General features: G+C 44.5%; 1 protein-coding gene across 6 annotated transcripts in view; it reads right to left on the reverse strand.

The window, feature by feature from the left end:
- Positions 1-341: 341 nt before the first annotated feature.
- The window catches only part of wnk3 (WNK lysine deficient protein kinase 3), a 32,981-nt gene continuing 17,475 nt past the window's right edge, over positions 342-15,847 (reverse strand). For 2 of the 6 annotated variants that reach the window (XM_028410521.1, XM_028410520.1), the window contains exons 7-25: positions 15,535-15,754; positions 14,927-15,260; positions 14,671-14,786; positions 14,370-14,570; positions 10,547-13,849; positions 10,186-10,229; positions 9,922-10,057; positions 9,728-9,844; positions 9,536-9,637; positions 9,408-9,453; positions 9,169-9,321; positions 6,886-9,080; positions 6,463-6,709; positions 4,742-4,827; positions 4,326-4,663; positions 4,002-4,237; positions 3,824-3,919; positions 3,572-3,735; positions 342-3,395 (exon numbers count right to left, since the gene is read on the reverse strand). In XM_028410521.1, the coding sequence (XP_028266322.1) occupies positions 2,826-3,395; positions 3,572-3,735; positions 3,824-3,919; positions 4,002-4,237; positions 4,326-4,663; positions 4,742-4,827; positions 6,463-6,709; positions 6,886-9,080; positions 9,169-9,321; positions 9,408-9,453; positions 9,536-9,637; positions 9,728-9,844; positions 9,922-10,057; positions 10,186-10,229; positions 10,547-13,849; positions 14,370-14,570; positions 14,671-14,786; positions 14,927-15,260; positions 15,535-15,754 (8,704 nt within the window). In that variant the 3' untranslated portion in view covers positions 342-2,825. The remainder of the gene's footprint in view (positions 3,396-3,571; positions 3,736-3,823; positions 3,920-4,001; positions 4,238-4,325; positions 4,664-4,741; positions 4,828-6,462; positions 6,710-6,885; positions 9,081-9,168; positions 9,322-9,407; positions 9,454-9,535; positions 9,638-9,727; positions 9,845-9,921; positions 10,058-10,185; positions 10,230-10,546; positions 13,850-14,369; positions 14,571-14,670; positions 14,787-14,926; positions 15,261-15,534; positions 15,755-15,847) is intronic. The other 4 variants (XM_028410522.1, XM_028410523.1, XM_028410524.1 and 1 more) reach the window with 4 other exon arrangements.

Below are 15,847 nucleotides of genomic sequence, written 5' to 3' on the forward strand. Positions count from 1 at the left end.
ATGAACCTGAAAGCCCTTAGTCAATTTTGAGTAACAATAAGCTCGTCTGCCCATGATCTAAGAGTAAAATTACACAAAATTAAAATTACATTCTCGACGTGTTACAGGATTTTTGTTTATCTCAGACTGTAGTTTAAATTACATAAACTGTCTATGACACCACACAAATGGACTTGATGTAAACAAAATATAAACAGAAACAAAAAAGGTTTGTGAACATATGGCTATAAAAGAAACATTTCTTCAATCTGATGTTTAACATCATTTATTTTGATTAGTTACAAAACATAAATAAAATCAACAGTTGAATTAGTTACAATTTACAGAGGCTAATTCACCAGCAACACACTTTTTTATGTTTCTCTGGCCAAATGTACTTTTTGTCTGGTTCTCAGTAGTGCTATTTTGGGACTCCCCAGAGTTTTTATTACTTTGTGAGCTTAACATATTTAATCTGCAACCTAGCAAGAAGGCTGGTGTAATATATATAATCTGGGTTTATAGTTTAAAGATGAAATAAGATGTCAGAAATGATTTAATTTTTAATCATTATTACATGACCCTGGCCTGTCAGGACTCGAGAGGTATATCAAGGCAGGGAGTCCCATGTAAACAGGGATAAAAACCATTGTTTTCTAGTTTCAAATAGCCTCTGATTTAAAGTGATGAGAACACAATTTTACAATTTGTACAACCTCATTCCAAAATACAAAAATAATCTTTATCTTTTAGATAACATTTTGGTAACACTTCAAGGACAAAGCCAGCTCCAAATCATGAATCATGACTGTGAGGCTGCAGCTTGTTAGATACATGTTAGTATCAGACATGACAACACAGTGTCTCACCTTCACTAATAATGAACTACATCTCTGTGAAAATGTGGGTAATCTTGAAAAGCAACAAATACAGAGAACTTTGTCATATTTTATGTTATGCAGTTTCTGAACAACCATACCTTTTAGCATTAACTATTCCTTCTTGACCATTGATGTTTTGTGTCTGACTCACACTGAGCAACCATCAGTACAATCTCCTGTTTCCTGTGGCACACAATCTCTCTATCATTAATAAAAAATAGAAATGCTGCTTCGACTGCAGGCTACTTATTACACCAAAAAAATGTATTTAACTCCCGACCATCAATGGTCAAATGTGTGTATGGCTAAGTGCACCGATAAGCCAATAGGTGTACAGTAATATATCTGCTGCTGATATGTTACTGTACTCTGCATCTAGAAATGAAGTGAGTTTCAAAATAGAGGAATGGAACATTTTCGAGTAAACCTTTAGTGGTGTGCCAGAAGCACAGCTTATGGCCCACATTTTAGCTTCTGATCAATGCATTCACACAGACAGCCTATGGTCAAAGACTAAATAGATCACAACTGAAATAAAGAAATTCTTACAATTGCAAACAAGGCTGACAAATAGTGTTGAACATCAAACTTACAACCAGTACATGATCTAAGATCTCACTTGTTTTGTTGTTTGAGGAAGCAAAAGCAACAGGGAGAGTAAACATTTCCATTTGAGTATAGTGACATTTGATAGGCTGATTTTGATCAAAGAAACGGGGATGCAATTTATAATGCAATATACCATCAGACTATCACAAAGCTTTGTCACACAAAACAATATACACTCACACACTCACAAAAATGCAGTAATTTAAAAAGGCAATATGGGTTCCCCCAGTCAATAATAACTTGGCAGTTTTTCTCTTTTCGTCTTTCTCAGCATGACACTGATATACTTTGATATGCCCAGCTCAAACCAAAAGCAAAACAAGTCAAATGTGAAAGCATTTCATACTAAAAGCAAATTTACCAATGACTGATTACCACAGTAGGCCGTAAACAGTAACTGCGAGATTCATGAATATGCAGCAAGTGCAAGCAATTTGCACTCAGGCAAGTCTTTAAGTCAGAAGGTCATGCAGTCTGGGGCTGAGTGTAGCCAGGTATTCTCAAATGGTGTATTTCAATTTCTCATCATATTATAAATTCATCTGATCCTGGTCAGACTGTCTTATATTAAAAACAAAACACAACAAATGAAGCACATGCTGATACTGCAACAGTATGCTTGGTTGCACTGTGGTAAAGACGGTTGCCAGAGACGTTCACCGTGCTCCACTCGCTGACATGCTGTTGTTTCGTTTGTTTTTACATTGCCCATTGAAAGGCCGTGTGCTGTAGGCCTACAGTTTAAAAAGATCATGAAAACAAATCCTTTATGCGCCTGGTACTGTCATCACTGTGCTTTTACAAAAATATTTTATGCCTCACAGACAAATCAATACAATACATGCTGATCAATTTAGATGACCATTACTAATTGCACTTTTAAAAATCGATAGTCCTTTCATGTTAGCATTGACAAATTAAACAAAAAATGTCAACACTGTCAATTTTGTCCTTCTTGTCTCTGCTTAGGGAGATTTCAGGTCCAGCTAAGTTGGTTTTCAAACAAAAACATGACTTATTTTGTGTCGAAGGACGTAAGTGATATGTACTCAGATAATCCATAAACACTTACTCACACTCATAAATGCACACACTCATACATTAAAGACTTTATACATCTCGACATCCAAACATATCATGACTGTGTTCCATGTACGTGCACAAATCTATTATCTTTCTTTCACATTCATTTCCCATCTCATCCAGAAGGACACTGGAATCCACATATTCAATGCAGTCACACATCTTGCACGCATACACAGAAGTAACACTCCAAAATGGATCTGCTTTACGTCCTGACACACTTAATACTTCCATCTCTTGGATATCCATATTGACCTCACACTTCACTCAGTTTCATTTCTGTCCCAGAGGAAGAGTAGAGGTGGGGGGTGTTGGGTGAATTTTGGCACTGGAAGGTAGAGCAGCAGTAGAGCAAGATGATGAACATGTGGAAGAGGATGAAGAGCAGGAGCAAAATGCCGCTGCAGTAGTAGTGGTGGTATCTGTGGGAGCAACAGTGCCACTGCCGGGCAGCAGAGATGTGGCTGTGGACTTTGGTGATGTTGGCATTTGGGAAGGCAGCAGCGGTTGGCTTTGAGGGGGTGAGTGGGGCAGCTGAGCGATGGGTTGTGCCTGTGACAGTGACTGTATGGGAGTTTGCATCCGGGGCTGTGGTATTTGCTGGTGGAGTGGGGACTGCTGAAAGGTCATCTGCTGGAGGGGAAGAGACTGATGGAGGTGTAAACTTTGCTGCATCTGTGGCACTTGAGCCATGTGTGTTTTGGGTGCTGGTCCCGGAGACTGCAGGGTAGACAGGTTTCCTCCACCTTTGTAAGGGGAAGAGGAGGCCCCAGTCAAGCTGGTAGGGGCTGGGGGTGCCTGGGGGTTCAGTTGTGCCACTGGAAACCAACCAGGTGGGGCCACCTGTAAGCAATATGACAATGAAAACTGAGACAACATGACAGGAGAAAAGAATAATTTGGTATCGGTGGCTCTGAAATGGATGCTTTCTGACTTCAGTACATTATTTGTTTTGATTCAAATATCAGAAATGTTTGTATGGTATGAAAAAAATATGTACACATAATGTATGGTCCTACCTCTGCTGACTGGCTCCAGCCTCCCAGCTCCTGCACCTGCTGAATCTGCTTGATTTGATTCAGTGAAGGCTTAGGCGGGGCACTGCCCACCGGATCTTTTGTCCAATTATCAACAAGTTTATGCAGTTCATCTGTGAATGTGCTTTTTCTTAAAGGACTGTGATCTGTGAAAAAAATAAAAACAATAACAAATAAGAACTTGACCGGCACCAATAATGTATTTTCCAGATTTATCACATGACAAACTTTTACCTCTTTTAGCAGGCAGTGACGAGCGGTGCTCTGGGTTGCAGTACAGTGACAATCTATTCTGCTCACTTCCTGAGAAACTACTTGACTGCTGAATCCCTAGATTACACATGAGTAGAAGGAGAAGATGTTACACATAATGAAAGAAACTGAGGAAGATAGAATTTATTAAAACTCTTACCAGAGTGTGTGACTCCATTGTTATCGACATGAGAGTGAGGCCGGGATCGAAGCTTGGTTTTGGCTGGCCTGGGCCTGCGAGGAGAGAGGACAGGAGGCGCAGCTGGAAGAGGAGGTGTTCGGGACAGAGAGACAGGCAGACTCTGCCTTTGGTCTTTGAGGGATCGAAGCTGTCTATAAAGCTCCTGAAGTTCTCTGTTCTGCTGAGCCTGAAGGGAAACCACCTCTCTGATGTGCCTACAAAATAAGAGATGTGTTATATATACTGCTAGCAGAAAAATAGAAAAAAAATCAATTAAAAAAACTTTTCCATTCAATGACTTACTTCTCCCTTAGCTTATGTAGTTCTCGTCTCAGGTCTTCATCCTCCAGCTCACTCTCATCATCATCATCACTGCTTCCCAGTGGTGAGTGGCTATGCCCTAGACCTCGAGGCGGGTGAGCCATTGATGGGGTCCGCCTACTTTCCTCTTTATCCCCGTCTTTTGCCCGAGATTTCCTCCTCTCCCGGTGCAAATCAGGAGACACTGGGGAGCTGTCAGTCTGCCGTTCCTCCTTCTTAGTTTCAGTCTGAGTAACTGAGAAGCGCCCCACTTTCCTGTGAGTGCTACCGTGGCCTGATGGCACATCCTTTGGAGGAGAGGTCTGGGGCACCGGAGTCACCTGATGGCAGAGGATGTGAGAGGCATTTGTCGCTTGTTCAGACTGTGGCAAGGATAAAATCAGTGCTACTACTGCTACCTGAAATCGTCCTTTGCGTGACTGAGGTGGATTTATGGGCGCCACCTCTTTTTCTTCACTGAGGCCCTGGTTGCTTGAAAGCCCATCTGATAAAGAGATAGATATAAAAAAAGGGGCAACAAGGACACAGAGAACAGACAAACATGTATAAAGGGCACATAAAATATGAGACAGGCACACAAAAACAACAGCAACATGTGAATGGAAGTGAGACATACAGGTGAACACGGACAGACATGGGGCACAAACACAAAGGCACAGTGTTAAAAAAAATCATCATCAACTTTGTGACTTGTAGCATGCATGTCTATTACATGTATACATATGTTATTAATATATATATATATACATAAAGCTTAAAAGAAAGATATATTGGGAGTGTGGGGAGGAGTGGTAAAAGTTTGTTTCATTTGAAAAATCAAACTGTAGCAAGTCATTAAATTAAAAAAAGAAAAATCATATGGTGAAATGACAGTTGTGAACAGTGTACCCCACCCACCCACACATCCACACTCTCATTCTCTCTAACCCACTCATATACCAGACAACAAAGCCCAGTATCACATTTGACATCTGTATCCAGATTGCAAATGCAGTGATACTGGACAGTGTGTTTGACATTTGGAAATACGAACATTAGCTTGGTCTATACATGGATGATCACAAGGTTATTTAGGATAAACATAAACTTAACATAAAAATGTGCAGCCTAACACGGATGTTACTTACAGATAATGGTCCATTATTAGTCGTGTAGAACATAACATACATGCTCATGCGTGTGTTCTTATAGCAGAGGATCTAAGCTACTGCTACACATCATACATATATAAATGAGCATGATAAATCTCAGCCGAGTGAAAAGCCTACCCATTGAAACTGAACAATAACTTAACATTCAAATAGAATAAAATATCACAACTTTAAATACAACCTCAAAAAAATTGCATTATATGAACTTTAAACTCCTATACTGTGAGTGACAGTGAGTGATTGAACATACTGCATTGCAGCTTAGAAAATATTAACTTTGCAACTTAGCATCTGTTACTTCTGCGAAATTTGGTGAGTAGCATGATGCTGTCTACACTGAGCCAGCAGGTGAAGGTGAGGAGGTGAGATGGTTGCTGCTGGCAGTGCCTGTGGGCTTGGGGCAAAGAGGTGGGGATGTCATATGATGGGATATGTCCTGGGCACAAGCACAGCTGGGCTTTACTTCAGAGCTCATCTGCATTGGGAGGGCATGAGATTTCTGATGCCGACTGCTTCCTACTACTGGCCAATCTCCCACCCTCTGTCTCTACTCTCCACTGTTCTTGCTCCGAGTGAGCAACCCATGCAAAAAAAGAAAGATTGCCAAGAAAATATTTAGTAAAAGGAATTTAGAAAAAAATGAAAGAAACAAATAGACAGTTATGTATGCAATGACATCAACACTGACATTACAAGTGAACTATAGTCACATGACAAGTGATACAAAACCTAGATGATTGACTGTAAACATCAACATCCATTAACATTAACTTATATTAATTCATGAAGATTAAGAAGGTTATTTTACTATGTTAAAACTAGCACTAGGTATTAGCTTTAGGTGCATGCCCCAACATCACATTCTCCCCCTCGCTCTCTCTCTCTTTCTGTCTCGCTTTCGCTCGCTCACTCACTCACTCTCGCGCGCGTGCACATGCACGCTTGCTTGCTCCCTAAAAGGACGCTACCTTGCTGGACTCTGGGCTTCTTGAACAAGCTGGCGGAGTGGCGCAGTTTGCATGCCCAGTTTTTGAATTTTCGAGTCCAGGATTTCTTGCTAACAGGATTTCTGATACTAGGACATGTCAGGTTTAGGCCAAAATATCCACCTCCTGCATTGTGCTGCTGCTGTCCATGCCGGAGGGGGATCGGGTGCTGATTGGGGGGCCATGATGCGTCTCCAGTGCCACTGGTATCAGAGTGGGGGGCTACAGCCTAGAACAGTTAAGACAATTAAGAGTGGCTGCATGGAGATGTGCAAAACGGAGAGAAACATTTACATTTTTTACAGAAATTCACAGACAAAGTGGAGACACATTTACACTCTGAAATATAAACAGTTAAACAAAGCAGATTCAGTAGAGTGAAAGAATTCTGTAGTATTCACTCACAATGGTGGGTTCTCCTGGTACAGGTGGGCGCTGGGGCCCAGCAGAATCATCCTGATTAGGTGGCAGAAGACAGGCGGTCGGGGTAGATGAGGCAGAGGTGGAGGAGACAGATGGGCCAGGCCGCTGCTCCACTGGGCCCAACTCCACTGAGTTGGGTACTTCTGAGGAAGCTTCCTCTTCCCCTCCCTGCCTCTCTGGGTCAGGAGAGGTGGAGGAGGAACGGGAGGTGGTACAAGATGTTGTAGAGGATGAAGAGTGGGGGGAAGTATCTGAAGAGGAGGCAGGTGGGTGGAAAGATGAGTGGTGGAGTGACTGTGGCTCAGATGACTCGTCACCTCCAGCTGATGTGGAAGCAGCTGATGTAGGGCCAGAGGCAGCTACCCCAGTAGATGCTGCCCCAGTGCTATACTCTTGGTACAACAAGTTTCTCAGTTTTTCATCCAAAGTCTTTATGCGGTTGTCTACAAATTCAATTTTAGGGGGGCCTTCACTGTCTGACTCGGCCACAGAAGAAGGCTGAGCAGGTGATGGTGTCATTGTGAGGGAGAGACTGGGTAATGGGACTTCAGCAGAGCCAAGATGGAGAGGTGGTAGAGAGGAGTCAGAAGAGGGGTTAAAAGGGGCAGAGTAACTGCCTGTGTCCTCTGTAACACTTGTCTCTCCCGTGGATACCTCTGACTCCGACATCTGTAAAGACGACTGCTTCTGGAGCTGCTGTTTTTGAGGTGTGTCCATGGCTTTAACTATGTCCTGTGGCTGCTCAATGTGCTGCAACTGCTTCTGTGACTGTACATGTTGTACTAGCTCAGCAGGCACTTGAGGTTGTTGTGGAATCCATTGTTGGGGTACAGGGCTAACGCTCACCTGTGTTTGCTGCTGAAGAAACTGTTGACTAATTGACAAGGGCAGCATTTGGCTTTGATCAGGGTTCAAAACCACAGCCCCCATTAACAGCTGGTGCTGCTGTAGCTGCTGCTGCACCAGTTGCTGTTGATGCAAGTGTATTGTCTGCTGTAGGTTTAGCTGTTGCTGCTGTTGATAATCAATCTGTGCCTGCTGCTGGGGCACTACAGCAGCTTGGGGTGCCATAACCTGCTGTGGTAACTGTTGCACCAACTGCTGGGTATACTGTGATGCTTGCTGTTGAGCAAGGGGTTGTTGGGTCTGCTGGAGCGGCAGTGGTGGCAGATACTGATGCAGAGGCACAGACTGTTGTAACAGCTCTGCATGACCTTGCTGTGGGGGCACCTGCACCTCAGTCAGCTGTTGTTGAATTGGTATTTGTTGTTGCATTACTTGCTGTTGCTGTAATTGCTGCAGAGACTGCAGCGGAGTCTGTTCTTGGTACACTTGATGTTGTGGTGGTGTTGGCTTCTGTATCTGCTGTTCAAACTGTATTCCATGTAGCTGCTGTTGCACTGCAGGTACCTGCTGCTGTAATGTAGGCTGTGCCTGCGGCTGTAGCTGTGGCTGTAGTGGTGGCTGTAGCTGTGGCTGTGGCTGTGGCTGTTGTGGTGGCTGTAGCTGTGGCTGTTGTGTTGTTTGTAGCTGTGGCTGTGGCTGTAGTAGTGGCCGTGGCTGTAGTGGTGGCTGTAGCTGTGGCTGTGGCAGTGGCTGAGGCTGTAGTTGTGGCGGGACTGGCTTGGCCACCTGGGTAAGTGTCTGCTGCTGATCAATGCCAACTTGGCTAACTGCAGAGGACACTACTGCGGCAGCAGGGGGGGAATGAAAAGAGGCTGAAGACTGGTCTACTGCAGACACACATGGCCCTCTAGCAGTGATCACCGTATCGCCTATACTTTGACCTACAGTGGAGCAAACATTAGTTCCTGGAGAAGTGAGGTTGTCAGGGGAAATGGCGATGGGTGTGGGAGACACAACAGTAGGAGCAGGAGACAAGGTGGGGAAATTAGCAGCAGCATGTATTGCCAAAGTTGAAGGTGTACTGTAAACTTCAGCAGAAGCTGAGGTGTGCACTGGCAATTCAAGACCATCTGAGGCAGTGACAGGGACTGAGGATGGCCCAGAGATGTTTTGAGAGGCAGTGGTAAGAGGTGCAGGGGCAGCAGTGGCTGAGGGAGCCATTGAGGCAGGGACTGAGACAGAGGAAACTGGGGGGGAGGTGGCAAAAAGGGTGGGGCAGGAAGGAGAGGCCAATCCAGTCAAAGACTCCAAGCTGTGGGATGCTTCAATTTCTACAGTCGTAGAGAAGAACACAGAGTTAGTTTCTGTTATGCTGCCTTAGTAAGCCACAGCATTAAAACTGATCTGCATAGAACTCACCTTTCTCTTTTTGAGGAGACTGGGGAACCCGTGACTCTGTAGTGGGTGGAGGTGTGGCTGCTCCTTGTCTGGACAGGGAGTCTCTATGGCGGATGGTCTGATTGATAAAAAAGCGCCAGCGTCCCACTGGAGAGGAATGGGGCACTGAGTCCACTGAGAAACGATCAACACAGATACGTTTTTAAAAACGTACAAGTCTGTCACTGAAGAAGACTATTTATACATATTCATAAACTCACCTGAGCTTGTAGGAGTGCTCACATGTAATTGGTCTGTCGATCCAGTCTAATAGAGAAATAGAGGTTTTATTTAATCATTATTCAAAAAATGAAACAGCAGAAAAGAAAGCAAATGTAAATCAACATACCTGTGAATGTGTCTCAAGAATTTCATGAGCTTTCCTAACTATTGATCTAAGTTCATCAACAAATTTGTCTTTCTCCACATCAAGGACAAAGTCCTCCTCCACCTAAAAAAGTAACAAAATAACAACTATTAAAAACATGTCATGATCATTTTCAGCATCAGTGTAATCTATTTCAATATATAGGCAGTGTACCATGTAATCTGCTATGTCCTCTGGCGCGTCCCCTTCAATGCCAAATTTAAATGTCACCATCTTGTTGCTATGGGTCTCCAACTGACACTCAACCATATTGTCCCCACTGCCTGACACCTATGGAGTTAAGGACAATATCATTATGTACTTGCACTTTTTTTAATCTGTTTGTGTGTGTGAGTGTGTGTGCTCACCTGGAGCATGCTCAGTTGAAACTGATGTGAAACTTTCTCAGTCCTCTGAGAGGAAGCTCTTCTCTGACCTTTTAATTTATCTAACTTCCCATTCGCCATAAGCTGCAGAACATCTTCACCATTAGCTGGGAGAGACCTGAGGGTGAAACAAATGTTGCATGTCAAGACAGGACAAGAGGAGACAAAAGGCAACTAGAATATTGCATCTGTGCTTATATTAGAAATGATTATTTAATGGAGATTAGCCAGTACAATTAGACATACCCTGAAGAAGAGTGGCATTCTGCACTCATATGGTATGGACCATCCTGCGATGGGTATATATACATACACAAAATCAGACAAGTACACAGGCGAAGAGAAACACACACACACATATAAAAACACTAGCAACATCAGATGTAAGTAAAGTGATAATGTCATTACCAATATTATAACCTAAAATTACTACTGTCCTATTATAATGCTTAATTTTAAGGATCAAAATGTGTTCGTCTGAATCAAAAGCTGGAATCAATCAAAGCATTTAAAAACATTTTGTTAGGATCCTCACTCATTCTGGCGCTGTATCAACAAAGTAAACATGATCTATAATTAATACAGCAAACTGTCATGCTTCCTGTACCTGAGAAATGCCCAGCAGGGAAAGGTCACAGTCTTTCAGCAAGGCTTGGGGCAGTTTGGGGACATTAGAATCAAGCGATTGTAGAGTAGCAACAGGCGGAGGGGAGGTGGGTACAAAGTCGGCCTGCCCTGGTAAGGTTACCTGGGCTGCTGGAGGAGATGTAGGCAGCTCTGGAGCAGGAGCAGCAGCAGGATGGTGAGGTGGAAGGGATGGGAGCGATGGTAGAGATGTGGTATGGGTAGCGCTGAGGGGTATTTGTGCAGGAAAGACAGCTTGGGGCAGGACAGGCTGTTCAGAAAGAGAAACCTCAGCATGTGTTTGTGTGTGAGAATGAGTCTGTGCCTGAGCATGTGTCTGTGAGTGTGTTTGGGCCTGGTTGCTGGTTTGTGTGTGTGTGTGTGCTGGCAACATCTGCCTAGCCTGGTGCTGAGGAGATGGAGGGCCACCTGCCACTAGGTGACTATATGGGGGCAGGGTACCTCTCTTGGACTGAGATTCAGCCACATTACTGGGGCCTAACAGGGCAGGGGGCTGGGTTACCAGATGTGGAGTAGATGAAGGAGGAAGCTGACTTTCATCATAGCTTATCATTGACTGCTGTAGAGGAGGTGGTCCAGGTGTTTGTTGGATGGGATGTGGGATGGTCTGTGTCATTAACTGGGCTTGGGGAGAAGGTGCTAACTGTTGCTGCACTTGAGAAGGCTTCTGTATGTGTTGGTGGTGGTGCTCAGTTGGTGCCGAGATTGCCTGAATGACTGAAGGGTCAACAGTGATTCCTATGGACTGCTGCTGGGTCTGAGCAACTTGATGAACCATTGTTTGGCCTGAACTATATGCTTGTCCAGCCTGAACAGGAGCGGAAACAAAATTTGTTGGATCAACTACTGAACCCACGCCCTCTGCTTTCATTCCAATGTTCCCAGTTGAGCTAGGAGACAGGACCATTTGCTGATACTGGAGAATGGGTGGTTGTTCCTGCTGTTGTGTTATTTGACTTAAATCCTGCTGTACAGAGGGTATGACTTGGTGGGTAGGCTGAGGGACATATTGAGCGGTCAAAAGGCCATCAGCAGGCTGACTATGTACTTGACTTGGAGGCTGGCATGGAGATGGTTGTTGGAGCTGAGGCTGCATGAGCCCAGGCATTTGAGAATTTTGCTGAACGTGAGTCTCATGCTGGATCTGACCGGGAATTGAAGCAATTGCAGCTTGAGGCTGCACTGCAGTGTGGCTTTGTTTGCCAATCATCAGAGTTTCAACATTTGGAACTGGGCCCTGAAATGGCTGGGACTGAGTAATAGCTGCATGCAGAGGCTGAGTCTGTATTAATGGCTGAGCAGTCACCTGACTCTGTGTGGGAGTAGCTGGCCCAGGATAGCTAGTCTGCAAAGGAGATTGCTGGGTCTGGATGACTTGTGTCTGTCCATGAATCATTGCGGCTGGAGCGGTTACCTGCTCAGTCATAGCTGGGGCAGTGGACTGGGCCATTAACTGAACTGGGATCTGATTCTGGTTCTGGGGACAAACTTCACTTTGTCCTTGCAGAGGAAGGCTTTGGGCTGCTACAACAGCAGATGCCTTGACAGGCATCTGTGTGGCCTGAATGTTCATGGGGATCTGGGCCTGCGAGATAATATGAGTATGGTGCTGAATCGTTTCATTTCCAGCTGGTGGCCCTACTGCCATATGAGGTTCCAAAACAGAAGGGTGATGCTGAAGCTGGGCAACAAACGCTTGCTGCTGCTGAATCAGTGGGACCTGCTTCTCCATCACCTGGTGCTGAGGGGTTTGAGCCGTAAGTTGCATGGTGTTTAGCTGTGGGATACACACGTGCTGTATTTCAGCTGGTTGCTGCTGAACCTGCTGTTCACTGTTACTTTTTGGAGTTGTGAGAGACTCTTGTTTTTCCACTTTTTGAAGTTGAATAATTGCAGCGTGCTGCTCTTGAATATGTTGCTTTATCAGGGCTTGTTGCTGTAATCTTTCTGCTTGCTGTTGTAAGAGTGCTTGTTGCTGCCGCTGTTGTTCTAACTGTTGCTGCAACAGTACTTGTTGTTGCTGTTCTATCTGCTGCTTGAGTTGTACTTGTTGCTGCTCTTGTTGCTGTAGCTTGGCTTTTTGTTGTAGCTGCTGCTGCTGTAAAATTAACTGCTGCTGCAGATGCTGTTGTATCAGTGCCTGTTGCTGCTCCATTTGTTGGATTAAGGCTTGCTGTTGTAGTTGTTCCTGTTGTTTTTGAATCTGCTGGGGTTGCTGCTGCAATATGGCTTGTTGCTGCTGTTGTCCAATAAGTTGTTGTGTCTCGGGCTCGTGATGTAATCCAGGTTGGTGTTGCCCACTTTGTTGATATAACTGGCTCTGCTGCTGTTGTTGTACAGGACACTGTTGTTGTTGTTCTAACTGATGTTGTAAAAGTGCTTGTTGTGGTTGTTCTTGTACAAAACCTTGCTGCTGTTGCTCTTGTTGTTGAATAAGGGCTTGCTGCTGTTGTAGTTGGACATGCTGTTGCTGCTGAAGGAGTACTTTTTGGTGCTGCTGGTCCAGCTGTTGCTGTACATAGAGATGATGTTGTTCAAGCAGTAAAGCTTGTCCTAGCTGCTGCTGCTGCTGCTGCTGCAACAGCGTTTGCCGTTGCTGAAACTGTTGCTGCAATTGTTGTGATTGTATCATAGTCTGCTCACAAGGATCTCCTGTTGGTTGCTGTTTGTAAGCCTGAGGTTGGTCTCCTGACTGTGGTGTTGTCTTAGCTTGCTGCTCCATACCTGTTTGTGTGGTCAACGCATGCTGCTGAGAAGCTTGCTGGACATGCGGGACAGGCTGCTGTATGTAGATCTGCTGCTGAGGCTCATGTTGATGTTTCTGGACAGCTGTTGCTGAAAGGCTCTGTTGATATGGTTCTGCAGGCGGCTGAGTGGCACTAACTTGTTGTTGTTCAAGCAGAGTGGCCTGGGCCTCCATTTGCTGTTGTGGCTGCTGCTGAAGGGTGGAGGTCTGGGGATCCATCACTATCTGCTGTTGTTGTTGTTGGACAATGGGCGGCTGGGGGATCATGCTAGGCTGTGTGTGCTGGGGTGCGGCTTGGGGAATGATGTCAGTGAGCTGCATGGGAGTGGCAGGGTGTGGGGTCTGCCGAGCGTGGGGCACAATGGTCCCTGCTAGCCCAGCAGGATCACTGACTGGCATCGTTGTAGTGAGAACATTAATAGGTGCTTGTGCGGAATTAGGGGGTACGGATGACTGTAAGGGGGGCACGGATCCATGAGGTGTGGCTGTTTGAAATGTATCTGATGGGAATGTTTGTGACTACACAGTGAAAATGAAAGAATGATGATTGGTGTTGAAACAAGGGGAAGGGGGGGGGAGAAAGTAGTAGAAAAATTAGGTTGAGAATAAGCGTTAGCAAGGAGCATGAATAATCAACATTTTTAATTTTAACAAACAGGGCTTCCCACAGTGATTATAGCAGATATGAGCTTTTTTGGTGGAAATATAAACTGACACAACAAAGTAAAATATTAAATTTCTGGTAAATACTATTCACTATAAGGCAATAAGAACTGCTTGTATTTCTCATTTTACCACCTCTGCTAACAAGCTTTCTGGGAGAAACCCTGTGTTGTGTGTAGTTGGTCAATCTCAGAGAATTATTAGGATGATTTGTGGATAAGTAACGTTACTTGAGAGAAAAGAACCCAAGAGTGACTGAGCAGTGGAACCACAGCATTACTATGACATTTACCATGTGTACTTACTACACATGGTAAATGTCATAGACTCATTATAAATATGGTAATATGGTAATATGTATCATCACTCTTTTCACCTGAAAATATTGTTGAGGTACGCTTGGTGATACCTGTGGAACCATGGTAGTGGGTTGAAGAAATGTCTGGCCAACAGGTCCCCCTCCACTTTGACCAACAGACATGCTGGACATACTGACACTCTGCCCAAGAGGCACATTTGAAACACTTCCACTCTCTCCAGTTGGGAGCATCTGAGGTTGAGACAATGTGCCAGTGCTCTGTAGGCAAAGACATTTCAAGTAATTTATCAGTACAGTGATTTTTGACAATACCTAATAGTTTGCAACAATTTATGAATTAAGTGAACCATAGACATACAGATACCATAGGGGGGAGAGCAGTCTGGGGGTGGGTGTATGATTCTCCTTGCTGAGAGTATGCCTGGCTCTGTCCACTTGCATAAGAGTCACAGCTGGCAGACCCAATGCTCTCACCTTATTAGTGAAAGACATTTTAAAAATCAAGACACAAGTAAAACCACAAACTAAATATGCTTTTCATAGAAATAATCACATATTAACGTGTTTTATACAGATATGTTTTTGCATTCAAAACATACAGGTGAAAACTCTACCTGGTAAACTAAGTGTTGTCCCACTGAAAATGTGTTGTTGTCTGACATGCTGGTCCACTTCAGGCAGGTCCTCAGACTCCTGCACTCCTCCTCCACCTCCGCCCCCTTCACCTCCACCTGTCTGTCCAGCTGTCCCTTGCCCATGAGAGGATGGGCAAGATGGATGTGGAAAAGTGTAGGAAGTGAGAGTGGAATCTCTTCGTTCTTCAAAGCCTTGCTGCTGAAGGACCTGCTGCTGACGGCGCTCCCTTGACTTTTTGATCAGATTTACTCTGTCCCGGATGGACTTTCCCACCACCTTGGCATCACTCTCATGGAAGAAGCCTGACTTCACCTGTAATAAGAGAGAGGAAGAGAGGGAGAAAGAGAGAGTGAGAGACAAAGAGAGACTAATTAATTAATGGCTAGTTACAGGCTAAGGGAATCTAGGTCAGAGGGAGGTGTCCTGAAGTGGCTGATAAATGAGCTAAAGGATTTTCCACACCTGACCTTCATTCAAGCTTTAAAACATCAAATCCTTTTTCCAGTCCATACTAGAAACTATACACCATCTCTGACACCTATCAGCACTCTTTATACTCATTAGGCAGGAATTATTCTGGCCTTACCATCTCCAGAGCCACTTCCTCAGCACTATCATTCTCGAGGTCATAGCTGAACTCAATGGCCTCATTGTCCTTGTGCTTTCCCTTTAGCTTCTTTGGTTCTTCAACCCAAATCCGGAGAGCCAGACAGTCCTGGGTGCCAGTGTCCTCCTCTGCCAGCTCTACACGGACTCCTGTGTCCTCCCCAAAGAAAGCATGGTTCAGGAGGTCTCTGATGGAGAGTCTATCAAGGTAGTAGCAGAGGATGGTGAAGCAGACCAGGATGTTTTATGATTTATCGTTTAGTAATGCTGCATAAGAGAATGCACTTTATCAT

The sequence above is a fragment of the Parambassis ranga genome, chromosome 7 (genome assembly GCF_900634625.1).
Source record: "Parambassis ranga chromosome 7, fParRan2.1, whole genome shotgun sequence".
In the NCBI taxonomy this organism is placed as follows: domain Eukaryota; kingdom Metazoa; phylum Chordata; class Actinopteri; family Ambassidae; genus Parambassis; species Parambassis ranga.